The 27,658-nt window shown below is 48.0% G+C and overlaps 2 protein-coding genes across 5 annotated transcripts in view; one reads left to right on the forward strand and one right to left on the reverse strand.

The window, feature by feature from the left end:
* PAMR1 (peptidase domain containing associated with muscle regeneration 1) overlaps nt 1–25,396 on the reverse strand; it is a 149,299-nt gene extending 123,903 nt beyond the window's left edge. For 2 of the 4 annotated variants that reach the window (XM_019639504.1, XM_019639503.1), the window contains exons 1-2: nt 25,316–25,396; nt 8,822–8,936 (exon numbers count right to left, since the gene is read on the reverse strand). The gene's annotated coding sequence lies outside the window, so the exon portion shown is untranslated. The remainder of the gene's footprint in view (nt 1–8,821; nt 8,937–25,315) is intronic. The other 2 variants (XM_019639502.1, XM_019639506.1) reach the window with 2 other exon arrangements.
* FJX1 (four-jointed box kinase 1) lies at nt 24,647–27,314 on the forward strand. The gene has a single exon (XM_019639510.1). It carries the CDS (start codon nt 25,077–25,079, stop codon nt 26,373–26,375), a length of 1,299 nt encoding a protein of 432 aa, XP_019495055.1. The 5' UTR covers nt 24,647–25,076; the 3' UTR covers nt 26,376–27,314.
* The last annotated feature ends 344 nt before the right edge of the window (nt 27,315–27,658 follow it).

Genomic DNA, 27,658 nt, shown 5'->3' on the forward strand with positions numbered 1-27,658 from the left:
GCCCAAGAAAGGGAACCACGGAGAGCCACTACACCTACAAATTCCTCCCATCCTTGCACGCATGCCCCTTTGCCCCTGCGCCCATCAAGAAGAGCATCTATTTCTTGACCCTCTATTAAATCTGGGCCACCCTTGTGACTCGCTTTGGCCAATACAAAGTAGCAAAATAACATTATGAAATTTCTGAGCCAAGACTTCAAGAGACTTTCGTATTCTCCTCTTGGAAGCCAGGGGCCAAGGGAGGAGTCCAAGCTGCACAGTGGAGAGGCCATGTGGATACACACCAAAGTGCCCCAGGATGGAACCTCAGCCAACTGCTGGGCCTGTCAATGACATCATCCAGGATCAGCCAACACCTGTCAACATGCCAAGTGACCACAAACACATGAGTGAACCCAACTAACACCACACAGAGAGGGATGAACCATATCCACTGTGTCCTGCGCGAATTACCAGTCCACAAAATCTTGAGCAAATAAACTTACACATGAATAGAACATGCTCAGTCATTGCTATTCAGCCTCACCAGTCAGATAAGTCTCTCTGGGATAAGGGTAATGTGACTCTAAGATGGTCTTCTCTGGAGGCCTGAAGAGTGGGGTAATATCCCTACCAAGAGTTATGAATTCTGCCCCTATCATATATGCAGAATGCCTCCGTACATACAACAAGGGTCCTCGTTCAACACTGATCATTATTCAAGGAGCTGATGAAAAGTAGCGTATTTGTTTTCTACTGCTGCTATAACAAATGAACAAATACTTGGTGGCTTACAATGACACCAATTGGTTATCTGTCACTTCTAGAGGTCAGAAGTCCAAAATGGGTCTCACTGGGCTAAAGTCAAGGTGTCAGCAGGGCTGCATTCTTTCTGGATGCTCTAGGCAAGAATTTTTCTCCTTTTGTTTTCCAGCTTCCCACATTCCTGGGCTTCTGACCCCCTTCCATCTTCAAAGCCAGCAACACTCAATTGAGTCTTCCTCAATGACTGACTCTTCAATCTCCCTCTCCCATACTTAATGGCCCTTTAAAGGACATTGAACTCACCTGGACAACCCAGGATACCTTTCCTATTTCAAAATCATCTGATTGGCTGGACAGCCGGATAGCTCAGTTGCTTAGAGCAGGAGCTCTGATCAACTGGGTTGCCGGTTCAATTCCTAAATGGGCCAGTAAGGCGCGCCAGTAAGCAGCACTCTCTACAGCTAAGATTGTGAACAAGCCATGGGCCACCGTGAGCTTCCAGCCGGTGACCAACTGCCTCAGCCAGGAAGGGTGCAATGATAATAATACCAACATGGGCCAGTGAGGCGACGTCCTCCACAACTAGACTGAGAACAATGGCTCAGAGGTGGGGGGGAATTATCTTAAAAATAAATAAATAAAAATACAATAAAATCATCTGATTGGCAACCTTAATTCTAAGTGCAACCTTAAATGCCCTTTGCCATGTGACATAACATATTCACAGGTTCCAGGGATTAGAACGTGGACATCTTTGCAGGAGGCAGCAGCATTTATTCCATGTACCACAAATAACGATCTCAGCAAGAGCAGCTTGACACTCCTCTGCAAGGATGAATACTCAGTGCTTGCACCTCTCCTAGCAGTTTCAAAGTGCCCCCAAAAGTAGGGATAATAAAAAGCCATATTTTAATGACATATTTTGGAGTTGATCATGTAGGACAGAAATGAAACCTTGTTGAAAACAAAATACATTTTATCTCCTGCTTCACTCTAATAGTCCTGTGAAGGCCAAGTTGACAAACCGCCGGCTTCCCTCTCAATCATGTTGCCTGTAACAACACTGAAATGGTGCTTGGGGCCTTCAGGCTGCACCCTGTCAACAAGACAGGCCTCACTGAGTAAGAGGCAATCTGTCTCGGTCTGCCAGATGCTACAGGATTTTTGATGGCAATGACCGGGGGAGCACTCCACGTCCCCTGTTTTCGTCAGTCTGCTGAGTGGTGGGAGAGAAGTAACACACTCCCTTGCCAGAAGCCAGAGAAGACAGATGGATTAAAGAATGCAGAACTTTTCTGCCTGCTTGGCCATTTTCTTCTTGTCACTGAATGCCAAGAGGATGATTAAAACGAGGACAAACTGTATCAGGTAGGTGAATGGATTCATCTCATTTGTTGAATGGTCCAAGATGCAAAGATGATGGGCATTCATTCACTCCAGGCCCTTTTTTTTTTAAGATTTTATTGGGGAATTGGGGGAGGGGAACAGTGTTGGGGAATCGGGGAAGTGGAACAGACAAGTTGCTGTCCTTCTGTTCTTCAGTCTAGTTGTGGAGGACGTCGCTTCACTGGCCATGTTGGTATTGTGATCATTGAGCTCTTCCCGGGTGAGGCAGATCGGTCGCCGGCCTCTGGATGGCCGCTCACAGTGGCTCTTGGCAGTTCACACTGGCTGCTGGCTGCTCACGCTGGCTGCTGGCCACACATGGTAGCTTATGGCAGCCCACCGCAGTAGGGGCTGCAGCCTACGCCGTTGCCAGCGACTCACTGGCAGCCCAACTCCAGGTTGAGCTGTTGTTCACCAACTTAGCTGTAGAGGGCAGTGTCACTGGCCCTCATGTGGGATCCGAACTGGGGCCCTGCTGCTCAAAGCTGGCGTCCCAAGCTAGCTCTTAACCAACACGCCACTCGGCCGGTCCTCCAGGCCCTTTTTAAAGTAAGGAAGTCAGAGTGGGAGGTACCATGTAGTACCATTAGGGGAATATGTACAAAGAGAAAACATGGGTCAGTCAGACTAACACTGCTCTTTTGAGTGAGTGGGTGTGTATATACACACGCACGTGCGCATGCATGTGTGGGGAGGACAGTTGAGGGCAAATGCACACAAGACCAGCAGCAGACCTAAGAAGAGGTGACTCAAAATGTAAATCGGGATAATTTGACAATGGACTATGCAAAAGGCATCAATGCCAAGGCAGGACACCATAGACATTATACTGGCTAAGGTGTGGACTTGGAGGACACAGTGTGTGAGGTCCAGCTATACCCTACCCTTGCCAGACATGAGTGAGGACCTTGGGCAAGATATTTAACTTGGTTTCCTCAGCTATAAAACAAGGATAAAAATAAATACTTGCTTCATAGCCTCCTGTGTCAGGATTGTTGTTACACTGCATGCCGCCAATGAGTCCCCTCTCTCAGGAACTCCCGCCCCCACTGATGCTAAACTTCACCATGGGGTTTGCTTTGACCGACAGGACATCATCAAATGGGACACCAACAGAGACTGATAAGTGTTTGCACACTGGGGCTTGCCCTCTTGAAGTACTGCCACCACCATCAAAAAAGCCTAAGCTATCTTGCTGGGAAGGCCACTTGGAGGAGAACAGAGATACCCAAGTGGGCAGCCCCAGCTAATCACCAGATACGTTGTGTTCGCCATCTTGGACCACTCTACCCTAGTTGAGCCCCACGGACAAATGTCCACAGTCACATAAATGACCCTAAGCGAAACCAATGAATAATGTCCCAGCCCAAATTGCAGAAAACCCATCACATTTGTAGGGAGGATCCTTTATATTTTGTACATTTAAGGCACGAGATGAGTCCATGCGCCTACCCCATATAAACTGTCCTCTTGTAAATCATCCTTTTACCATTCAGTTTCAAGAAGGACATGGCCAAGCAGGCAGAAAAGCTCTGCATTGTTTAATCCATCCATCCCCTTCTCTGGCTCCTGGCAAGGGAGCCTGCTGCATTACCACATTGATTGCAGAATAAAAAGTTGTTTTAAACCACTAAGTTTGGAGATGGTTTGTTATGTAGCAATAGTTAACTGACACAGGCTCTTATGAGAAGTAAATCAGATCATGAAAAGTGCCCAGCACAGTTCCTGACACAGAAAGTACTCTGTATACGAGGCCTGACAATTAAGTTTGCGAACTCATCCTAGAAAAAGTGCTCCATACCTCATTGCTGAGTATCACTACGGTCACCTTTGAAGGACTCCCCTTGGGAAGCTATGCACCAACGCCAGCGCCTAGTCCACCCTTCAAAGCAATTTTGGAGCTCTCTTTTTGGAATGGCCATCAGAGCTGTCGTCGTATTACCGTTGATGTCCTGAATGTCCTCAAAATGTTTTCCATTCAATATCTCCTTTATCTTCGGATAAAGAAAGAAGTCATTGGGGGCCAGATCAGGTGAGTAGGGAGGGTGTTCCAATACAGTTATTTGTTTACTAAATAAAAACTTCCTCAGGGGCTGGCCAAGTGGCTCAGTTGGTTAAGAGCTCGCTCAAGAGTGTGAGCTCTGAGCAACAGCGGTTCGATTCCCGGCCCGAGCTGAGCTGCCGCTGAGCTGCCAATAGGTGGCAGGATGGCTCAGCTAAAAAAAAAAAACCCACAGTTCACAGACAGTGCCATGTGAGCTGATTTTTGTCATGATTCAAAAGGAACTTTCATGGTGGAAAGTTCAGGTCATTTAACTTTTTCATGCAGCCTTTTCAGCACTTCCAAATAGTAAACTTGGTTAACTGTTTGTCCAGTGGGTACAAATTCATAATGAATAATCCCTCTGATATCAAAAAAGGTTAGCAACATCGTTGCAACAAGTTCACGAACTTAATTGTCAGACCTTGTATGGTAATGATCACCTTCCCTCACACCCAGACCTACCTAATCCCACGTTTCATCTGGTACCCAGCCCAACTTCAACCGCCTAAGTCCTTTTTCTACTACCACCCCAAAATAATAATAGTAATAAATAGATCAAGTCATGGAAAATCATAGGTTTGAATTTTGTTTTGTTTTAAAATTTTATTTTTATGTACTGGTACAAATTAAAATTTTTAATTTTTAAATTAAAAAATTAAATTTAAAAATTAAAAATAAGATAGTACTAAGAATCTTAAAATGAAAAAACACTAGTCCCTTGTCCTATCACTCCCACCCCCTAATCCTATCTCTCCTCATTTTAGGAGGCCAGAGCTACACTCATACACAAACCAAGCAAACACATTACAAAAGATGAAAACCATAAACACAGGTGCAAAACTCCTTAACGAAACATTAGCAAAGTGAATCCAGCACTATACAAAAAATATAATACATCCTAAGCAAGTGAGTTTTTTTCCCAGGAATGCAGGTTTCGTTTGACACCAGAAAAATCAGTTAATGTCAGTCACCGTATCAAAACCAAGAGCCCTCCCCAATTAACGTCCTGTACACAGATCTCCACCTCAGAACCTGCTTCTGGGAATTCCAACTTGAGAACATATGCTAAGTACTACTGGCTTACACAACGATGTGGCATGATTTGATTTATGTTTTAGAAAGAGGGTTGGCAGCACATATCAATATGGGGAAGAAATTAAGGGCCAGAAGATCAGTCAGGAAATTTGCAGACAAAGGATGGTGATAAGCTGGCTGTGGCAGAGCATGGTCAGGGAGGATGGAGAGGAGGAGGCAGATGTGAGGCTGAGTGGGAGGCAGAAGTGACGAAACGTGGAGACTAACCATTCGGGGACACCGAGGTTCTGAGGCCTGACATCTCTGTGAATGGTGATATTCTTACCAGAATAGAGAATCCAACACAGAAAGCAGGTTTGTGGGGGGAGCTAGGAATCCTCGCCTCAGCCCTAAGAAGTCTGTTTTCTAGCTCCACCTCACCTCTCTGAACCTCTGAGTCCTCCTCATCTGAAAGTTATTTCCCGCAGGACACATACCTAACGCAGAGCCCAAGGCCCTCCATCCTCGGGCTCCTAACTGCCCGCCCACCCCACCCCTCCACTTCTCCTTCCCTCTCCCTCCTCCCGCTCCCACCCACACTAACGCTCTTTCAACCTCAAACCTGGCTGCTGTGTTCCCATCTCAGGGCCTTTGCCCTTGATGATCCCTGTGCTTCCCCTGTGATCTTACACGGATGCCCCCTTCTCCTCCTTGAGGCTTCACTCATTGTCACCTGCCACGGAGGCTTCTCTTCCTAGCTAAAACAGCCCCTCCGCCAGGCAGGCAACCTATGTCACAGTCCCAGTTTTATCTTCTTGGTGGCACATATACACACCCTAAATCATCCTACTTGCTTTTACGTGCCTTGTCTACTTCTACAAGGAGGGGGCCCCTTGAGCACAGACAGGGAGCTTTGTTTACAGCTGTTCTCACAGCCGTGGAACCCTGACTGGCACATAGCTGACCTTCAAGATGTACATACTGACTGAGTGGTAGGTGGCAGAACTGGCACTCAAACTAGGGCAACCAGCTGTCCTGGAAAGTGCAGAGGAGCTTTCCAGGATATAGGCCATTCCGTGATAAAACTGGGCAAGTCCCAGGAGAGTCAGTCACCCTAACTCAAACCTAGATCTCCTAATTCTCTGTCCAGTCCATGCTCCTTCCTCTGTCCTGCCCTTGGGGTTCCAGGACATCTCATGTCAAGTCAAATCCCTTGTGCCAGACACCAAGGTGACAACAAATACTCGTGTGCATTGAGTGAATGAATGAAATGAATGACTGGGCTCCCTTAAGTACATGCTGAGTAGAATGTCCCTGTATTAGGTCCTTCATTTGAACCATGTGGCCTGCTGGCTCAGCAACATCAGGCCATCGTCAAACTAGGCACTGGGCATCCTACGTTGTGATCTGTATGAAAGTCCCCAGGCAGTCGTCTGTGCCTTCTGTTCCCTCCACTGAGGAGCTGTTGGGACCCAGCTATAAACCAAAGGCCCACATTGAAGGAGCTGGAAAGGGCTCGCAAAGCAGGACAGGGGAAACTCAAACAGAGAATCCAGAACAATGGCTTGGATACATTGGAAATTGGTTTTCTCCATGGGAACTTTTTTCCTTCTCAGTTGAGCTGCATGACAAGCCCTGCAGTCCTGCACATGGGGGGATGGGGGAGAGGGGAGTGGTGCACAAAGATGGGTCAGGGTGGCCTCCTCTTCTCACATTAGTCTCAGTAAGGCGCTGGCTGTGAGAGTGGGAGAAGGCAAGTGAGCATGCCCCTGCAAAGGTGGGGCTTCACTAGGAGATGGGAAGGGTTGGGAGGTCAAACAGATCGCTCTGCCAACCAGGTTCTGAGCCAAGAGGCAAGGGCCTGAACCCTCCTGCGTGGCACACAGAAATCTATGTTCCAGGCCTCAGAGTCTCTGCAGCAAGAGAGGATGGGGGTTAGAACCCAAATAACCTGCATTTGAATCCCATTATGACCTTCAGCAGATTATTTAAGCCCTCTAGGCCTCAGTTTCCTCCTCTGTAATCTGGGATTGCTGTGAGACTTGGAAGTTATGGATCTAAAGTACTTGGCACAGGATAGCCACTGGTAGGTGGTGGCTATGATTATGATCACACATTATAGGTTAGTGTCCAAGGGAAAGCTGCTTAGGAGAAGGATGGTTGGTGCTTCTATCCTTCAATAACAAAGATGATTAATCCAGCCATGCTTTACGAGTGGGTTTTGGCATCCTCACAGCGAGATGGAAGTAATGAAGCTGGTGGTTTGGGATTCTCCCAACACAGGTTGACTAAACTCTCCCCCACGCTCCAGGACAAATTCCTGACTTTCATTTAGATTGAATAGACTTGAGTTTAACAAGATAGCTATTATGCTTTAAATAAATACTGGCAGGCCAGAAATGCAATATTGACTGCGAATCAGAAGCGAGAGAGGCCACCTCAGTGAAATCTCTGGTCTATCTCAAGCACAGCTTTGAATAATTAATTTGCTATTTCTATAATACACAAATGACTGGCCTATTAAGCCAAGAATCCTGCATTTATGAAATGCTAACTTAGTGGCAGGCAAACAAAACCTGAGTCAATAGCTGCCTCACCAGTTATTAAAAGCTCCTCTCCCTGAGGATTTGTGGGAGGCAGACCACATGGGGGCGGGGGGGCGTGCAGAGGGACTGAGGAGGAGCCGGCAGCACGGAAGATGAAGGAATATACAGGAGGCTATTGAAAGCCAGACCCTGCTTAGGTCAGGGGGGCACCAGTAGGACAGTTTGAGGTCAGTGCCAAAGAAACCACTTGAGTTCCCCACCAATGCTGTACCACGCCTGTAGCAGCTGGCCAGAACATTTGCTTTTTGTTTGGGCTTTCTGGAAGTTACTTATTGCCCAAAGGCAGGGCTTAGAGGTAGTGAGGGTATGTAGACTGTGGTGGGGATCCTAACCTTAGGACTTCTCACACCAAGAATAATGGAGACCTGAAGAATCCAGCCCTATGTTGTAGCTGACTACCCAGGACAGATGTTAACAGTGTGGGTTTTCAAGAGGAAACTATTAGGTTGCCATTGGTTGCACATAAAAGGAACCCCAACTCCAAACTGTTTACACATCAAGGAAATTAATTCTCACTCAACAGGGAATTAAAAAATGTATAGGTTTCATAGTTGGGATTAGACTCAGCTGCATACAGTAGAAAACAAATAATGATGGTTTATTATAAAAGATAGAGGTTTGTATTTGTCTCACATAAAAGAAGCCCAGAGATACAGTCAAAAGCTGATACTGAGGGTCCCACAGTCAGCAGGAACCCACACTTCCTGCACCGCCATCTTTAGCACATGGCATCCATCCTCAGGTTGGCTTCATGGTTAAATAACGGCTACCACAGCCCGAGCCATCATGTCCACATTCCAAGAAGTAGGAAGGCAAAGAGGGGCAGGGCAAACAGCCACTTAACATTTCCTTAGCTACCTGCACGGACAAGGGAATCTGGAAAACGTGGTTTTAGATCTGTGTACATTGCCACACCCATCAAAATAGACTTTCCGTTACTAAAGAAGAAGAGTAAAATGGACATTGGGAAGGCAACTAGCAGTTTCTGCTTCTGGAGGCTTCTAGGATGGGTTATTTCGTGACTCACCCCACCGTCAAGAACCCAGATTCTCTCTATCTCTGCTCTGCCTGCTTGGCCTGGTCCTCAGATTGGCAGTAAGCGGCTATGCAGCAGTTCCAAATGTCTCAAGATGGGATGCTATCTGGAGGAAGAAGAAGAAATCCACTGTCATAGCTTTCCCTTAGAAAAGGGAAAACTCAAAATCCCGTCTACAGACTTTCAATGGTCAGAACTAGGTCCAGGGGAATGAACAGAGAGCCCCTCCCCTGTAAGTGAAGGTGAAGTCACATCCCTGAAGCACTGGCCTCATGGGGGAGGGTGGGAGGATTGGCCAAATTTAGGCTCTGTCAGGAAGGTAGAAAGGTGGGGTCAGGGCGGGAGGGTTGCTGGGTTCAAAGACCAGCTCCACCACATTCTACCTCTGGATCTTGGGCTGTGGATTCAACGCCTCTCAGCTGGCCTTCCTTCCTCTGTCGAACAGTGAAAACGATGACTACCTTGTAGGGTGTTGTGAGGCTCGAATGAGGTCGTGTGTGTGGAATCCGTGTGTCGATAATTTTACAGTTCTGTATATATGAACTGCTCCATGCTTGTGCAATGCAAGTAATGCTACAGGCCTTTATCTGTCAAATAAATTGGATCCTGCTCAACCTGCCATACACCAGATTGGAAGGAATCCCAGTCGTCACACTCGTGAGAGTTTCCCTTCCGCAGGGTCATAAAATCCAAAAACGGAGGTTCACTAAACTTTCAAGCAGGAAGGAGTCCTGAATCACTCAGCCTCCTGTTTCCATTGCTGCTATACTTCTTACTACCACCGACAATGAGAAACGAGAATACGTATTCTCATGGTGGCTGAGCAGGCCCTCTGTGCCATGCTCCAAGCCTCTACTCTATGTGGTCTCCAAGCATGAACTCATTCAATGCCTCCAGAGCTGCTCTGGGTCCATGGCCCTCCACGTGCTGTCTGGAGACACTGCTCCAAACTGCCACAGGGTGCGACTCACCAGCTCCCTGCTGGGGTCAAATCGCCTTCAAAAGAGGGCATCTCCTCGGCTGACTCACTCCCTCAGAACCAAGCAAAGCCCTTGGAGGCCCCTTGTCTGGGAGCCCGGGATGTCAGTTCTTCATGCCCTGTTCTCTCCGCCACCTTCATAATCATTCTCCTCCACAGTGACCCACAGCCTCGGAGGTGCTGCTCCAGAGTGAACCCAAGCATCTACCCTGAGCAGGACTCACACTCACTGTCCTGCATCTCAGTTTGGGAAATCCGCCACCCTCCTTTGGCTCTTTTCTTCTTTCATCCACCACTCCCCACACACTCACAAATACGATCGTTCCTGCTCCATTACCCCAAACCAGAACTTGATGGCACCCTAATACCCCTTCCATCCCTCCTCCACTGTGCAGTGGCCATATGATTGGGAGGAGGGTGGACTGACATTACCACCGTCACCCTTATAACTCTGGTTGCATCAGGTAACCTAAGCCATAGTCAGCATCTCTAGACAGAGGCTGAGTCAAGAATGGACATAAGGCCCAACATGAGTCAACGAGACTTGAGGGGAGATTTTTCAAGGAACTGGGTGGGTGGGCGGATCTCCTTCTAGATAATGTGAAATAAAGTCTGGAACTTTTGTGCCTATTTTGCCATCATGAGGAACCCAGGCTGATGTATGAAGATCAGAACAGAAAGCTTAAACAACTGAGCCAGGTGTTTGATGACATTGGTGAGGCCCCAAATCAAACCAAGTCAGAAGACTTTCTAAATAATTGTATCTTAAGTCAATTCCCTTTATTGTCTAAGCCATTCAGAGGTGGGTTTCTCATAGAACAACAAAAGACCTAAGTGACCCAATGAGGCAGCCAGAAATGGTCTAGCTCTTAGAAAGGCCTTAACCCTCCCTGACTGGGGGAAGAATTGCTGAGATAGGCGAAGAATACCTATCTACCCTTAGGACCAATTAGGCTTTTAAAGGAATTTGGCCTAAACCTGAAAGCAGGGAGCCTTCAATGAGGAAACTCATTCATTTGTCATTCCACCCACCCACCCGTGCACTGAGAATTATAAATCTAGCTCCTTTAGGTCCCTCCATTGCTGAGCACCAATATCTAGGCTCCATTCTCATGCAAACAGCACCAGTTTGCAAGCCTTAAGCCAATTCAGGTGATATTCCTGTGTATTAGGGTTCTCCAGAGAAACAGAATCAATCGGATATATAAAGGCAAATACGTAATTACAGGAATTGGCTCACACTGTTATGGAGTCCACGAAGTCCCATGATCTCCCATCTGCAAGCTGAAGAACCAGAAAAGCCAGTTTGTAATTCAGCCTGAGTCCCAAGGCCTGAGCACCCAGGAGGCCAACAGTGTAAGTCCAAGTTCAAAGGCCCAAGGATCAAGAGACTAATGGTATAAGTCCTCGTCTGGCTCCAAAGGCCCAATAACCAGGAATGCCAATGTCCAAAGGCAGGAGAAGATGGATGTCCCAGCTCAAGCAAAAAGAGCAAATTCACCTTTCTTTCCCCTTTTTGTTCTATTCATGCCTTCAACCGATGGGATGGTGCCCAGCATTGGTGCAAGCGGTCTTCTTTCCTCAGTCTAGCAATTCAAATGCGTATCTCTTCCAGGAACACCTTCACAGACACACCCAGAAGTCATGTTTTATCAGCTATCTGGGCATCCCTTAGCCCAGTCAAGTTTACACATAAAACTATCACATCCTGGCTCCTGACTTGATGACGCTCAAAGCCTTCTCCCTTCCTTTCCTTCTCCACTGCTATCACCCAAGCTATCACCCAAGCTCACACCCTCCCATCTTAATTCCTGGCCCAGTGGGGCGGCTTCTTAATGATCACCTAACTAATCAGCCTTTTGATAATATGGTGCGATGAAGCATGAATCTTTCACTTTAAAGCATTCCCTTGATCACGCCAGTCTGCTCAAAAATACGTGCTGCGTACAATGAATTTAAGCATGCCAGAAATGTATTTAAAAAACTCTTTTTTAAAAAAGAAGTCATTTCTCTTTAAATTTCCTTTCCCCAAGGTTACCATGATTAACAGTACCCTCCTGGACTCTTTCCTATGTATACATGGTTTTTTTCCCCCCAACAAAGCACAGTATGGCTTTATCAAAATGACTACACTGCAAAAGTGGGATTGCCCTGTCATCACAAAAAAGCCACTCCTCCATGATTCCTTAGGGTCACATTCACTCAAAATAATAGAAATTTGAATTCACCTGCCTGCTGGGGAAGGGTTCACAGAAGCCCACAACTCCTATTTGTGTTACTGCTGTATGTCCATTGTTTCATTTCTGCCGGTTTAATTGGTGCATGACGTTGTCTGAAGGAATGCATTTTTATTCCAGCTATGGCCAGAGGCAGCACAAAATTCACCATATTTTTAATTCCAGTAAAACTATTCAATCTAACGGTCCTGTTCCAGCAACTTTAGAGGTTAGAACACCCAGCCTCTGAAGCTGCCAAGGAATAAACCTCTCCTGGGTGTCTTAGAAAAAGCACTCCTTCGAGTGCTCTCACTGCTGGATATGAGGTAACTCCTGGCGGTTCCTGGTGCTTGGTCTCCCAGCCATGCCCAAAATGAACGGACTCAATGGCTTGGCTTCAAATTATGCTATTACAGTGCTGGCTGTGGGAGCAAGAGTTCTATACTTCCCAATTTGTTGTAATTAAAGCTGAGACAGCTCTCCGTTCTCTGTCTCAGGGCAGCCAGTGATCCGTGGCAGAGCTGCTGGGCCTTGGGTCCTTCTGAGCCGGCTGTCCAACATGGAGAAGAAGGCATCAGGACCAAGAGACCCAGGACACGCTGGCGCAGGTGTGAATCTGACTGTACCATGTCAGAGCTGTACCAACTTGAGCCATATTCCTCAGCTTTCTGAACCTTGGTTTCCTCGTCTGTAAACAGGGGTGAGAAAACCCACCTAAAAGGGTTTGTGAGGATACATGAGCTGCCTGGCACGTAGGAAGACTCAGTAAATGGTATGTGGATTAGCGTACCCCTGGTTGTTAGAGATGAGGCTCCTACCTTCAGATAAGCAGTGTCTGATGACCTCCCCCAGCAACACGCACCCCGAGAAAAACAGTCACAAGGACAGGGTGGGCGGCAAGGGGAGCATTTACTGGGACTGGGGAGGACGCTTATGGGGCTGACAGGAGGGGAGGCAGCCAAGCCAGGCCTCCGTGGTATTGATGTTGCCAGGAGGCACTAGAAGGACTCACAGCATTCCCCTGGCCCCGCCCCGACAGGCTATGCTCCCTGCTTCTCACTGTCCCCCCAACTGCTTGGGTCTTGGCTGGGTTCCTCTTTCCTGGGAAACACATACAGTCCACATAGAAAACGCAGTCTGGGTTTCAGCTCGGCTTATACTGGACTGGCTGAATCACTCAGCCCCAGGGCAATGAAATGTTCTCTCTCTCTCTCTCTCTCTCTCTCTCTCTCTCTCTCTCTCTCTCTCTCTCTCTCTCTGCATACCTTCCATGTGTGTGTCACAATCCCTGCTTCCCAATCACCATAAAATAACAGCTATTGATGGAAAAATCAGAGATGCCCCATTACTTTTCTTTCCTCTAACAAAAGTCTCAAAGTCCCTTCCTAATCTGTGAGGCAGCACAAAACAAATTTATGGAGATTTTAGATCTGCTAATTGTTGGAGCAAAAAAAGACAAGTAGTTTTATTGTTGTGCGGGTGTGTTTGCCGTCACAATCAATATTTATTCAGACGCAAGGCAGATGTGTCACTCCGTGATGTATCACGAGGCAGGGGAATGACAAATCATGCTGCTTGGTTTTTATTTTATTGGCCCCTTAGAAAAGACGCACAAAGTACGCGTGCATTTTCTTGAGATCTTACAACGTAGTTCTACTTATTGAATTAATTGTTAGAATGTCCTCACTATTATTTAAAAGTAATGCAAATGATATTTTTTCAAAAATCAAACGACAGAAAAGTGTTGGTGCGAGTGGATGTGTACGAAATGAGGTTCCAGTACAGAACTGCTCCCTAGTACACTACCTGCCCCATCACATGGCAAAAGCTGGATGGGCCAATGGTAGATATGTCTGTCCCAAAAAGGACGAATCAGGTTCCCTCTCCCTGGAAGATAAACGCTTGAATGAAAGGCGACTGGAAGGAGAACTGACTCTGGGTGGTGAACACACAATGAGATATATAGATGATGGATTACAGAATTGTACACTTGAAACCTATGTAACTTTACTAATCATTGCCACCCCAATAAACTTTAATTAAAAAAAGAAAAAGAAAAAAAAGAAAGATGACTGGAGCTGAGATATCTTGTACCTGCACCTTTGAGGGAAGGTGCTTATCTACCTGAGACCACTTAGTTCTGGTGATAACGCCCAACTTTTGGTTCTCCCATTGATGCTGGGAACTATTCCAGTATCCTTCTATCAAATCCCATTTTTGCTTCTTGACTGAGGCACTTGGTCTCCGTTGCTTGCCACTGAAGGCACTTCAACTGATTCAAATGTAGTGAGTACAGATTTTACAATCACACAAAGTCAGAGGTACCAAAATGTCACGTTCCTTATTACCCTATATGTGACCTTAACTTTTAACTTGAGCCTCCACACACACCCATTAATGCTTGCCCAGCATACTTTCCCCAAATGCTCTATGGCATATATAGTAAAAATGTATATGGTAAAAAGTGCCTCCCACACAGAGACACCTTCGTAGGAGTAACACTATTGCCAGCTTGGTATGTATCCTCCCAGACATATACCTATACAGCTGGACATGTTGTTGTTGTTGGTTTTTTTAGTATTTATTGAGTGCCTACTATATGTCAGAAACTATATTGGAACTTTTCATGGACTCTATTTTATCTAATCCCGTATCTCATTTAATTCTCACAAAACTCCTGTGAGGCAAGAATAACATCCCATTTTACAAAAAAGTAAATCAAGGCAGGAAAACTTCTATAGAGTCCAGCTACTCTCACTGATCCTAAACAGCCATGCAGACCTGTCATCATCCCTAACTACATGACCCTCTTCATGGGGAAAGGTGATGAGATCAAGAGCCTGGCTTTGGTCTGTTGGCTTGTTTTTGCCCTGTGTGAGCAAGGGTGTCATGCGTGGGAGCAGAGAAGCAAGAGAAAGCTTTTTGTGTCTTACCGTTTCCTCTATTGCCCTCTCAGAGTTGTTTTATGATCTTCCCCCGCCCCCAAAAAGTCACTTAGAAAATAATCCAACAATCAGTGATTGCCCTCTCTTTCTCTCTCTGACTCCCTTTGATTAAATCCTCTGTTTGTTCACCGACAGAAGCAGCAAGCAAAGAGAAAGATTTCAAAATAATCTCTTTTTCCCAAACCCTTCTGATTTTTCTTTCTCTCCTCCCTCTGTCATAGCTGCTAACAAGAGAAATAGAAAGAGCCATTCAATGAGGGAAAAGGTTTTAAATACTCCAGCTTTTAGGAATCGTCACTGTGTTCTTTTTCTGCCCTTCCTACTAGAATTTTAGTGAACATTGTAACAGACATGTAACATGCAGGTGCCCATGTAGAAAACGGGAGGCGGCAACACAGTCTGCAGATAGGAACAGAGCTGAGCAATGAAGGGATGTCATGGGAGAGCTCTGATGTGGCCGTCAGGTAACGTGTGCTCAAGTTCCAGCTCTGCCAGGAACTGGCTGACCTTGGGCTCCTCACACAACCCTCTGAAGCTCAGCTTTCTCCTTCATCAAACAGGCACAGTTGCTAACACCTGCCCCACTCACCCTCCCTAGCAGGTTATTGTGAGAAATCCAGCCAGACTGCCATGGGAAAGTGCTCCGCAAAGCCACAAGGAGCCATCTAAACATATCACCATCATTATTCCTCAGCCCTTCTCCTGCTATTCCTCGGGCCCATGTTGCCCCTAAAGTGCTGCCGCTCTTTAAATTCAGGCAGGCAAGACATGGCCTCTGAGGTTTCTTTCTTCCTTATTTCCTTGGGTGAGATGAAAAGGAACCAGAGATATTCAGGATGAGTCTCAGTGCACGTACACAACATACTTTAGTACGTAACAAACACACCCGGCCGGGCAGAGGCACCTTCCCTGCTTCCCTGTGGTAATCTCAGGGTTGGCTCCTGGGAGAGGTGAAGCCAGAGGAGATGTTATGGTGGCGTTCCTGCACTGCTATCCTTACTCAGGCTATTCTGGTCCTGAAACAGTGGCTGTGCGGTCCGCAGGACTACTGACTCAGCCCAGTTCTCTTCCAACCACTCTTATCCCACCTGATAAGATACTAACCATGTGGGGCTTGCTGTGCTGCAACCTATCTCCCAGGAGATGGGCTCAGTTGTGCAGCAGAGCAGAGGACAGATGTAAGTAAGCACCAGTTTCAAACATGCCTGGAGTAAGACAATGTGCAAGTGCCAAGGAAGAGATGACTCCCTTGGGAGAGGTCCCTCTGCTTAACTCACCAGGGTGTTTCTCAGCCCCAAGAGGATGCATCCTCTTGTACTTAATATAACCTCAGCCTTTGGGCAGACCAGAATTGGAATTCCTCTTCTGTGGCTTAGCGGAAGTCCCTTGGGCCAACTCACACTTCTCGCGATGCTGTAGTTTTGCCATCAATGAAATGGGGGGAATAACACCTCTGGGGACAGGAGGGGGACAGTCGGAAAGATTAAGTGCATGGAAAGCTCTCTTGCACACTGCCTTGCATGTAGAAAGTACCCTGGAAATGCCAAATTGTGTCCACCAGAATTCCTTTCCCAATTTGATCACAAGAGAAACCTTGACAGTCTGTTGACCTGAGGTAGAATCGGAGATCCTGAGGAGGCCTCCATGGGAGCAGCCCTGCGTTACATGAAGTAAGGGAGAATTTTGCCTGTTTCTCCACAAAGGGGCAAGGAGGAGGGAAAGGACAGAAAGATGACAGAAGAAGGCCTTGCACAGGGATGTACACCCCTCTGGGGGACCCTCTCCCGAATCTTCAGTAAAAATCATATCTTCGGCCCACATGGATTTGGTGAGGTTGGGAATGATCAAGGCATTGACCTTCACACCCATATTAATGTGTTTTGGAGCCCAATCAACAAGTATGGAAGCAGGAAATGGATTCAGAGAGACAAGCTTGAGGAACAAAGCCCCAGGGACTCTCAGAAATAGAGGGGAAGTCTCTGAACCCTCCCAGGCCATGGACTAGGAATGTGGGTCAAGATTAACTGGACATCAAAAGAGTAGGAAAGGTTCTAACAACAGAGTTGCACCATTATCATGATCATTATCATCACCATCATCATCACCATCAGATGTATACTTTGAATGTATTGATCGTTTGCCTATTGAATGCAGAACACTGGTTTTAGGCAAGGAAACCTGGGGTACAGGAAGCTAGCACATTCTTAACCGGGCGGCATTACTGAAGAACTTGTAACTGGCTTCCCCCCACCATCGATGAAATACAAAGCTACCTCTCCATTCGCTGTTCCCCACCAGTATCTGTAAGTTACCCTTTGCCTCTGCATATTCTTCCAGCCCCTTTCAGTACAACGGCGATGACTTCTCCCAGGTCTGGAAGTCCCTCGGTCTCCTACTTAACCTGCTCACTATTCTGACGACATGCGTCTGCACTGCAGTGAGCCCCCAGTTATAAATTACTTACCTGCTGGCCATCATTTTAATGTAAATGGATTTTAAAAAGCAGCAAAGGAATATATTTTCATTTGGAGTTAAAGCATCCATTTTTTATTTGAGTTTGAGTCTAGTCTGGAAGAGATGGCAGGAAAAAATGGTTCCGGGGCTAATATAGCTAATGATTATGACGGAGATCCCACGAGCCGATATTTCACTTGCAGCCACCTCTATCCCGGCATTGCTGCCTGCCGTGCTCTTTTTTATTTTTTTCACAGCCACTTCCATTTAACACCCACCGCCTATGATGGAACCATTATGATAATATCTCTGCTCTCAGCAGCCACGATTGGTCTTGACACATTATCACCCTAAGAGCTCGGCCACATTGCACTAAGTCCTATTTATAATAACCCTTGGCAGGAGCTACCCAAATAAAACCTGGAATGTACTGATGGGCCACCTTTCATCTGAGGAAATCAGAAAGCTTTACAAGCTTAATTAAGCTTAGCCTCTCTCCGACGGATGAGATGTGCGGAGCCTCAGGAAGCTGAGGAGAGCAGCATTGCTAATTGCAGACTGGAGAAGGCTCTGGGCAGCGATGAACAAAGAAATCAACACAGCCAGCGAGAGTCACCTCCTTGACTGGGAAATGTCTGTTGAGTGAATTTCTTCAGGGTGGGTTGAAACAGTCATAGGTGAGTGATGAAGAGGCCACAGAGAGTCTCCACTCTGGTGTTTCTCAATCTGGGTGGGAGACCTGAGATTTGTTTCCTTTCTGAAAAGGGGATTAACTTAATCCAACACACTCAAGTGTTTTTAAGGATGAGGAAATTGAGCTCCTGAAAGATGTAATCTGCCCGTAGGCACATGGCTGCTGAGTTCACATGCTGTTCCCTCTGCTCACCCAAATGTCCTTCTCCCCCAAACCCTGCCTGCAAACCCTATTTGCCCTTCAAAACTCAGCTTAATATGTGCCTCCTTGGTGAAGCCTTCCTGGACTTCCCTGGTAGTATTTGCTGCTCTGTGCCCTCACGGAGTTCATATTTGCATCACAGCTAGATGGATCGATAATATTTATTGAGCACTTACTAAGTGCTTAAAGTACATTTCATCCACACAGTAATGTTACAAAGCAGGTGTAATTATCATCTCCATTTTTCAGATGAGTTAACAGGCCCAGAGAGGTTCAGCAACTTTCCCGAGATGGCACAGCTAGTAAGTGCAAGACTCAGCCTGGCTGCAAAACACATAGTCCAAAAACACTTCACCACACTGTCCCCTCAGTAGCACAGTTGTGCTAGAAGAGGTCTGTCTACATGCTTGCCCGCTCTCTGGTTTGTAAGCCTCTATGTCAGAATCTGATATTTAGGAAAATAATGGCTGCAAACAACAGACACCCAGCTCAGAGCGGGTTAAAGCACAAGGTAAGTCCAGAGGAAGGGTGGCCAGAATTGAGTAATCCGAGGGCTTGGTGACATCACTGAAGACCCAGGTTCCTTCCATCTTTCTGCTCTGCTACTCTTGATGTGAGCACCTAACTCCCCTTGCAGTTAAGCGATAACTGCCCCAAGCCTGGGCTTCACACCTGGACCTGAACCATGGAGAAAAGATGCCATATTTTCTTCTGTGTCTTTCTGTCATAGCACAGACATCTTTTCCAGAAACCTCCCTGTGGACTTCCCTTCGGGTCTCACTGGCCAGAATGGTGCCACAGGCCTATGCCTAAGCCAAAACCAGACACTGGCAAAAGGACTGAAAGCACCATGGTTGGTTTAGCCCAGTCGGGACTCAGCCTCCCCTCCAGCACCAGGCACAGGGCAGGGGGATGGGGAGCTGCCAAGGAGAAGGAAGGGGACGTGGAGGGTGAAGAGGAGACAGCCAATGCTCCCTGATACAGTCGTTAGGACCGGAGAAAACCTGATGCCACTCCCCTTATTGTCCAGTTCTTTGGCCTTTAGCACGTAAACAATAAGTGTTGGTTGAACTAAATTATAGTAGAGAAAGAAATTCATTTCCCCAAATGCCCAGTCCAGGATTTTAACCATCACCCCCTGTAACTAGGGTGTGATGACATGTGACTGAGATATGTGTCCGCGACTGCTCTGAAATTTACTAAATTAATTCACCAATGCTCTAACGTTTAGATTCTAGTCTCTCACACATCCTAGTCTCTAGGCTACAGGAACCTTTTTCCAAAGCAGGTCAACAAGAGAGCTACATGGAACAGAGACAATCATAAAAAATGTTAGTCTCACCATAAGTAAGGGTTCGTGTGAACCCTACCATTCCTTCCAGAAACACAGTGTGTTCTTAAAAGTTAAGACTCATTCAGGCAGACAGGGAATTTCAAAGACTATTACATTTCCTGACCTCCTTCTAGCTATCCAGTAGGATTTACCTGGAACCAGGTGTGTCTATACCTGCCCCCAACAGCCAGGTATGTGAGGATGAGATCATCGAAACAATTCTTAGGAGAACCAGATCATGGTTAAACACAGAAATATCAAGAAAAGGGAAATGATCTCTGAGCCTAAAATATTGTACCCTAGGGGGGAAGAAAGACTGGTGAAGAGGGAGACACAAATAATGACACTGTGGCCCAGAGAGGTTAGAAAGCTGCCCAAGGTCACACAGCTAGTAATGGCTAGAGCAGGAGTCATACCCAGTTCCAAGGAATATTGTAGTCCTGTTTCCAACACGGTCTTTCTTTTTCTTCCTTTTTGTAGAACCACCTAGAAGGGTGCATTTGGAGGCCTCTATCATTAGGAGGGGCTTGTAACTCAGAAAACCCAGAAAAGGTCTGGATTGAAGGAGGCAGAGTAGTGAGAGGAAGCCAGGTTCCGGAAGCTAGCTGGAGACTCTGGGCTTTCCACAGAGCTGCACTGGGGACCTTCGTAGGGTCCAACTGGCCCAGCTCTGAGGGAAAGTAAAACAGCAAAATTTTTAGAGAAGACGCCCATCTGGGGGGAAAAAAAAAAGGGTACACTGGGCAGGAACACCACTATATTAGGTGAGTCTCACCCAAGTTAGGCTCGATGAAGGAAAGCAACAGGACAAGGAGGAGAGCCCCAACTGGGCAGTGAAACGGTGGAACAGGAATGAAAGGAAGCAACAAAACAATAATAACGGTGAACTCTTAGTCTTTTAAGTACTTGATAAGGATTAATTTAATCATCACAATAAGCTATAAGGTTTGTTACTATTAATTATTAATCATCAGATGTTATATAATTGTTAGTATTAGTAATACTAATATTAACGTTACTGCATTTTACAGATGAGTACACTGAGGCACAGGCAGGTCAGTAATTTACTCAAGGTCACACAGTCTGGTAAGTTTTAAACCCAGACAATCTGGCGTAGGGATTCTTGCTCTTAACCATTTCACTTAGTAGCAACCCCCGAGAACATTTTGAAGCAAAATTTGAGTTGAGTCTACTTTGATTTAATGCAATAATTTTTATATCTGACATTTCCCCAGCAGTTTACCATTTACAAAGGGTTTTGCCTCCATAGTTCTGGAATCTCAGCCCTGTCATTTATTTGCTGTATGACTTCAGGTCAGTTACTTGCTAAGCTTCAGTTTTCCCATCTGTAAAGTGGGGACAATCATACCTGTTGAGAGAGTTAAAGGAACAACGCATGCACATGTGGAGCTTGGTCCTGGGCCAAGCCCATCATAGGCACTCAATAAGTGTTTGCTGCTAATGTTGTTGTGATGATTATTAATATCTCACTAGAACTTCATAACAACAGTGTGAAGTAGGTAATATTTACTACCCTCAGGACCAGCCAAGTGGCTCAGCTGGTTAAGAGCACGAGCTCTGAGCAACAGGGTCACCAGTTCGATTCCCACATGGGCCAGTGAGCTGTGCCCAAGCTGAGCTGCCAACAAGTGGCAGCATGGCTCAGCTGGTGAGAGCACGTGCTCCTAACAACAAGGTTGCTGGTTCAATTCCTGCATGGGATGGTGGCTACACCCACCTGCAACTAAGATTGAATACGACACCTTGAGCTGAGTGGCCACAAGCTGCCGTTGGGCGGCTAGATGGCGACTGGGCTTGGAACTGAGCTAGCTGCACCCTCCACAACTAAGATTGAAGCACAACACCTTGGCTGTTCCCCTTCCCTAATTCCCCAATGAAACCTTAAAAAAAAGAGAGAGAGAGATGTACTATCCTTATTTCTCAGATGCGGAAACCAACACTCATCGCAGGGAAATAACTAGCCAGAAAGGAAACAGCCAAAAAGTGGAAATGCCAGACTTGGAAAATGTTCCAACTCTAAGCCTGCTCCCCTGCTCCCAACTCTCCACACCACCTCCTTTTCCTTCCCCAAGAGCACTGTTATATGAACCAGGTCATGTTTCAAATGGGACTGTGGAAAAGTTTGAAGCAATTGGAAGTCGAGGCTCAGGGAGACTCTGAGGAATTATGTTCAGAAAGTTTCCAAGGTGAAAACAGGTACCAGCGTAGTGACAGAGAGCAGCACCTTCCCTCACTGTGATGAGCTGTGCTAACCCCACGAGCCATAGTGGCTCGACTACGGGTCTGTGGAGGGATGTCCCCAATTCAGGAAGTAAAAGAGGGTGGGAGTGTTTTCATCATACAAGTAAACAAAGGAGTGTTTTTAAAAACTATCTAAAGTAATCAAATACCATTCTAAAACTGCATTCCCCTTTGGGTTTGTTTGTTTTTGGTTTTGGTTTTGGTTTTGTTCCTTAGGTTCTTCTGTAATTCTGCATTTCAATGAAGTTGTTTAAGTTTCTATTTGTACACCCAGTTGATACACGGTGCATTCAGTCCTATAGCTACAGGCAAAGGGCTATGATAAGGTCAGTCTGTCTTCTGAGGTGTACAATCTTAGCTGACTTCTTTAAGACTCGGTTTCTCTGTCAGGACCAGTAATATGATTGGAAGATTCTGGAAGTTGGGGTATCTGAGTTTGAGGCCAGCCTCCCAGACTGAATATCATGTGCTTCCTCCTACATTGAGCGGAGTCCTCACCAATACTTTTTCCTTTTAAAATGAATGAGTGTTCTTATTCTGTATCCTTTTGTAGTAAGGTTTTTTTTTAAGAAAAGACTTGATATATGCTACTTACAGAGCTTCAACTCATTAACATTCCAATGATTTATTCAGCAAATTGTTAATGAACACCCACTAAGTGCCAGGCAGTGTGCCAGGCAGCCATAAAACAATAGACAAGACAGACTCCTCAGGGCATTCACAATGAACTATCTCTTGTGGTTATGTATAGCTTTTGTTAATAGCTGAAAAAACAGAGATGCCAACTACTCTGGATTTCCCCATAGCACCTAGGACATGGTGTGGACCATGGTAGTCACATAATATGCTCAGAATTTAACTTAAAACAATTAATTGTTAGGTTTAAAACGTATTACTGTTCTCTAGTGAGATGATATTTTACGGATATTCTACGGATCTCCACAAGGTGGAGATCTTGCTTACAGTTTATCCAAGTTGAAAGTAATGCATTAAGAAAGAAAAAAAAATTCTCAGAAGTTAAACCAAAAGACAAAAATATTAAATTCAATTTATTGAGCACCTATTTAGTGTAACATACCACGTTAAATGTTAAGAGAAATAGAAAGTTGATAAGACATAGTTCCCGCCCTCTAGGGAAGGTTGGGGGTAAGGAGCTTGCACAGAGCAGGAAGACAGTACCTTTCAATGAGTTAATATGTTTTGATGTGCCCATATGGGAGCCATAGTAATCTCATCAGATAAGAGCTATAAAAAGGCATGATCGAGCCACCAAGTGGTGCAGAACAGATGCAAACAAGATCCCACGCTTGAACCAATATGGAAACACTTGAGGGTTTACTGGGTCAGCGCTGACAGGCCCTCAATGAGGTCTGATGCCTCTGTTCAGCCACAAACATAAGGGTGTCTGCCCTATAACGCTAGAACATTCATTCTTTGGTGAATAAAATATACTCAGTGCCAGCTGATGAGCTAATCCAGCTGAAACCCCCATATGCAGCTGATGGGGGGATAAAAAGGAGAGAAAAGAAATAAATGTAAGGAAACAGATTTCAAACTCCTGCTTTCGGGAGGTGGATTCCACCCGGACTGACAAATCACGCGTCTTTCCTGGGAACTTTGGTTTGGATTTGGGACACACACTGGTACAGAGAGGGAAAGGGGAGGGCTGGATTCTTACCCAAGGGCTTTCCCGGTGGGCTGAAGCCAAAGGTGGCTGGAAGATAATGTGGTCTGTTGTTTTGTTATTTGTTTGTTTTTTTACTCCTCAACCCCCTCCCCCAACCATTTCATTTCCCCTTAAACCATTACAGCAGTACCTCAAATACGGTATGGGGGTTTTTCTTCATTTGTGGAATTGAAAATCACAACTGGCAAATACAATGACTGGCTAAATGACAGTGATTTAAAAAAATGAGAACGCTAGCAACTTGATAACAATATTGAACTTTCTTGATGGAGGGAAAAAATCAAGTGGCATGCTGCCAGGAGGCCCAAGTTTGACTTTTAGTTTCTCCACTAAATTAACTGTGGTATTTTAAGCAAAACGTCATCCCTTTTCTTTGCTTCGGGTTCCTCGTGGGCTAAGTAGTAACGTTTTTGGTTTTTTTGGGGGGGGAAATCATCCCTGACACCCCTCTCCCCCAGCCCTAGGTCAGATCCTGGGTTATAAGAACCTCATAGCAACCTCAATGTCCCCCTAGATTGTAAGCTCCAGGAGCACGGGAACCAGATCTGTGCATTTTACTGTTCTGAGACCAGAACCGTGGACAGACGCTTTGTTGAATGGGTGGCCTAGGTGTTCTACTTGCAAGGCGAGGTTTAATTCCCTGTGAGTCCCGTGGCAAAAGTGGAGGGACCAGCTTCAAAGCGCACAAGCCCCAGTCACCAGTGGTAATGAGCGCCCTCGGGAAAGGGGGTGTCGGTTCAAAGTTGTTTTCTATAGATGGTTCCTCTACCAGACAGGACTGCCATCCTCAGTGGCTCGGAGAGGTTCCCAGGGATTTACATAAGGCAGGGTGAATCACACCGTCGGAAACCGAGAAGGCAAAGAGACCCGCCCGAATCTTCGCCAGGCGGCGCCCAGAACGCAATGGGGTTTAGTACGAAGTTTGCAAGAGGCCAGGCGCTACCCCGGCCTAGGGACCCGGCGACCACTCCCAACCCAGCGACGGCGCGGGGCGCGTCCCTCCCACCCCGCCCAACTCCAGCTCAGCACCGCCCCCTCCAACGTCCCCGCGCGGGCGCCCCCAGCCGGGCTTCCTTCCGGGCCCTAAGTCTGGGACCGAGTGTGGGGCCGCCTCTCGCGCTTGGAAGGAGCCATCGCCGCTTTAACGGGAAGAGGAAAAGCAGGGGGCGGAGGAGTGGGGGGCGGGGAGCGGCGGTGGAGGAGGGGGAGGGGGATCCCCCTCGCTCCCACGTGGTCCGGACGCCTGTGAATCGCGCCCGCCGGAGGGTCTCACAGCGAAATACAAAAGCAGCTGGGAAGCGGCGGCCAGGCGAGTTCCCAGCGCCGGGCGGAGCCCCGCAGCGCCCTGCGGCCGCGATGGGGCTGAGGCGCCCGGAGCCCGGGAGCCAACAAGCTGCCGGGCCCGCCTCGCCCCCGGGACCCGGGCGCCGGGGCTCGGCTTGAAGCGGCGGCAGCACCGGCGCGGCTGGGGGAGCATGGGCAGGAGGATGCGGGTCGCCGCCGCCACCGCCGGGCTCTGGCTGCTGTCTCTGGGCTCGCTGCTGGCGTTGTGGGGCGGGCTCCTGCAGCCGCGGACCGAGCTGCCCGAAGACCGACTCCCGCGGCGCCCGGCCCGGGGCGGCAGTCCGAAGCCCGCGCCTCGCTTCCCTCAGCCCCCGCTCCTGGCGCGGGACGCCCGCGGCGGCTCCCTGAAAACTTTCCGGGCGCTGCTCACCTTGGCGGCCGGCGCGGAGAGCTCGCCCCGGCAGTCCCCGGGGGAGCGCAGGCGGCACGTGCCAGTCGGGCGGCCCTGGCCGGAGGAGAGCGCCGCGGTGCACGGGGGCGTCTTCTGGAGCGGCGGCTTGGAAGAGCAGGTGCCCCGGGGCTTCTCTGAGGCCCAGGCGGCGGCGTGGCTGGAGGCGGCGCGCGGCGCCCAGGTGGTGGCCCTAGAGCGCGGGGGCTGCGGACGCAGCTCCAACCGGCTGGCGCGCTTCGCCGACGGCACTCGAGCCTGCGTGCGCTACGGCATCAACCCGGAGCAGATACAGGGCGAGGCCCTGTCCTACTACCTGGCGCGCCTGCTGGGCCTCCAGCGCCACGTGCCGCCGTTGGCACTGGCCCGGGTGGAGGCTCGGGGCGCGCAGTGGGCGCAGGTGCAGGAGGAGCTTCGTGCGGCGCACTGGACGGAGGGCAGCGTGGTGAGCCTGACGCGCTGGCTGCCCAACCTCACGGATGTGGTGGTGCCCGCGCCCTGGCGCTCGGAGGACGGCCATCTGCGGCCCCTGCGCGCCGCCGGGGGCGAGCTGGCCAACCGCAGCCAGGCGGAGTTGGTGGACCTGGTGCAGTGGACCGACTTGATCCTCTTTGACTACCTGACGGCCAACTTCGACCGGCTCGTCAGCAACCTCTTCAGCCTGCAGTGGGACCCGCGCATCATGCAGCGCGCCACGAGCAACCTGCACCGTGGCCCCGGCGGGGCGCTGGTCTTTCTCGACAATGAGGCGGGCTTGGTGCACGGCTACCGGGTGGCGGGCATGTGGGACAAGTACAACGAGCCACTGCTGCAGTCAGTGTGCGTGTTCCGAGAGCGGACAGCGCGGCGCGTCCTGGAGCTGCACCGCGGCCAGGACGCGGCCGCCCGGCTGCTGCGCCTCTTCCAGCACCACGAACCTCGCTTCCCTGAGCTGGCAGCGTTCGCCGACCCCCACGCTCAGCTACTGCAGCGCCGCCTCGACTTCCTCGCCAAGCACATTTTGCACTGTAAAGCCAAGTACGGCCGCCGAGCGGGGACTTAGCATCATCCGGAGGAAGAGAGAGAGAGAGAGACCCCTGGCTGGGGAATGGATGATGGGGGAAGGGCTGTCGCCTCTGCCACCGCCTGGGACCAGCCGGCCAACGCCCAGCTAGGGGCCCGAGCGCGAAGACGGCTAAAAAACTTAAGCTTCACCCGCTTGCCCCTTTTTCTCAGTCCCATGCTGTTTCCTTTCAAAGTTCTGGGAGGAGAACTCACCGAGGCGAGAAGTGTAACCACCCCCCACCCCAGTCTATAAAAGGATACTTCCCTGTGCCAGCAGGGAGTTTGAATCCGAAGAAACTGGCTGCGGGAGTTTGGCCCCCCGGTGGCCGTCTCTGTGGGAGATGTAGCCCGTTCTCTGCCCTCCTCCTTACCCCCATTCCCTTTCCCAAAAAGGAAAACTTCTATTTGAGCTGTGAGCTGAATTCTGCAGTTCGTACCAAACGCAGCGCTGGCGGCCCAGAGCGGGGCTGTGACATTGCCTGGTGGAGCCTCCTTCCTGTGCTCTCCCTTTGTTCCAGCTGGTGATGGTGAGATCACCGTTAAGAGCTGGGGAACGGATCCGGATAGGACAAAGAGAGCAGGACCTCCAGAACATTGGGAGTCCTGCAGCCCCTGACTGTGTCTGACCTGTTCTTGACCGCTTGTCATTTTGGCCTGGAGGCTACAAAAATGCGCAACTGGCTGTGTGCACAGTGTCAGATAATGAATTTTTCGTCCTCTCCCAACCGACCAAAATTTTGACAGTGACGATGTTCAGGAAGAAAACAAAAAATCAGTTTCATGCACTTTACTTTGTTTTTATTTTAATTTTGTATTAAGAAAAACTTTTTTATTTGACAAAATTTGCCTACTATGTATATATGTGCATAAAGCGTGGTGTAAATATACTAAACAAACTTATATTTCAATAAAAGGGAATTTAAAATTTAGAATTTAATCCCTGTGGTTTCAAATGTTTGCGCTATCTGATGCCCTGCCTGGTTTCAGAATAAGCTTTAGCGTTTCTCCCAGTGCATGTGCTTTTAAAACAAAGGATGCGTATACATCCTAGTTGTGACGACAGGACTTACAGAATTGAACATAGGTAAGAGCGGATTCGCTGTTCTGCTCACTTAAATGAACCCTAGTGCTGGAAATTTCAGAGTTTAGCATAGAAAATGGGGGAAGGTGGAGAGGGTAAGAAAGTATTCTATATCCTGGCAAATAAAACTTTGATATAAAGGGATTTCACTATAATATATTCCTGTGTTAATCATGTGGCAACTGTGATGGAACCAGATG

The sequence above is a fragment of the Hipposideros armiger genome, unplaced genomic scaffold, assembly GCF_001890085.2.
Source record: "Hipposideros armiger isolate ML-2016 unplaced genomic scaffold, ASM189008v1 scaffold_44, whole genome shotgun sequence".
Classification (NCBI taxonomy): Eukaryota; Metazoa; Chordata; class Mammalia; order Chiroptera; family Hipposideridae; genus Hipposideros; species Hipposideros armiger.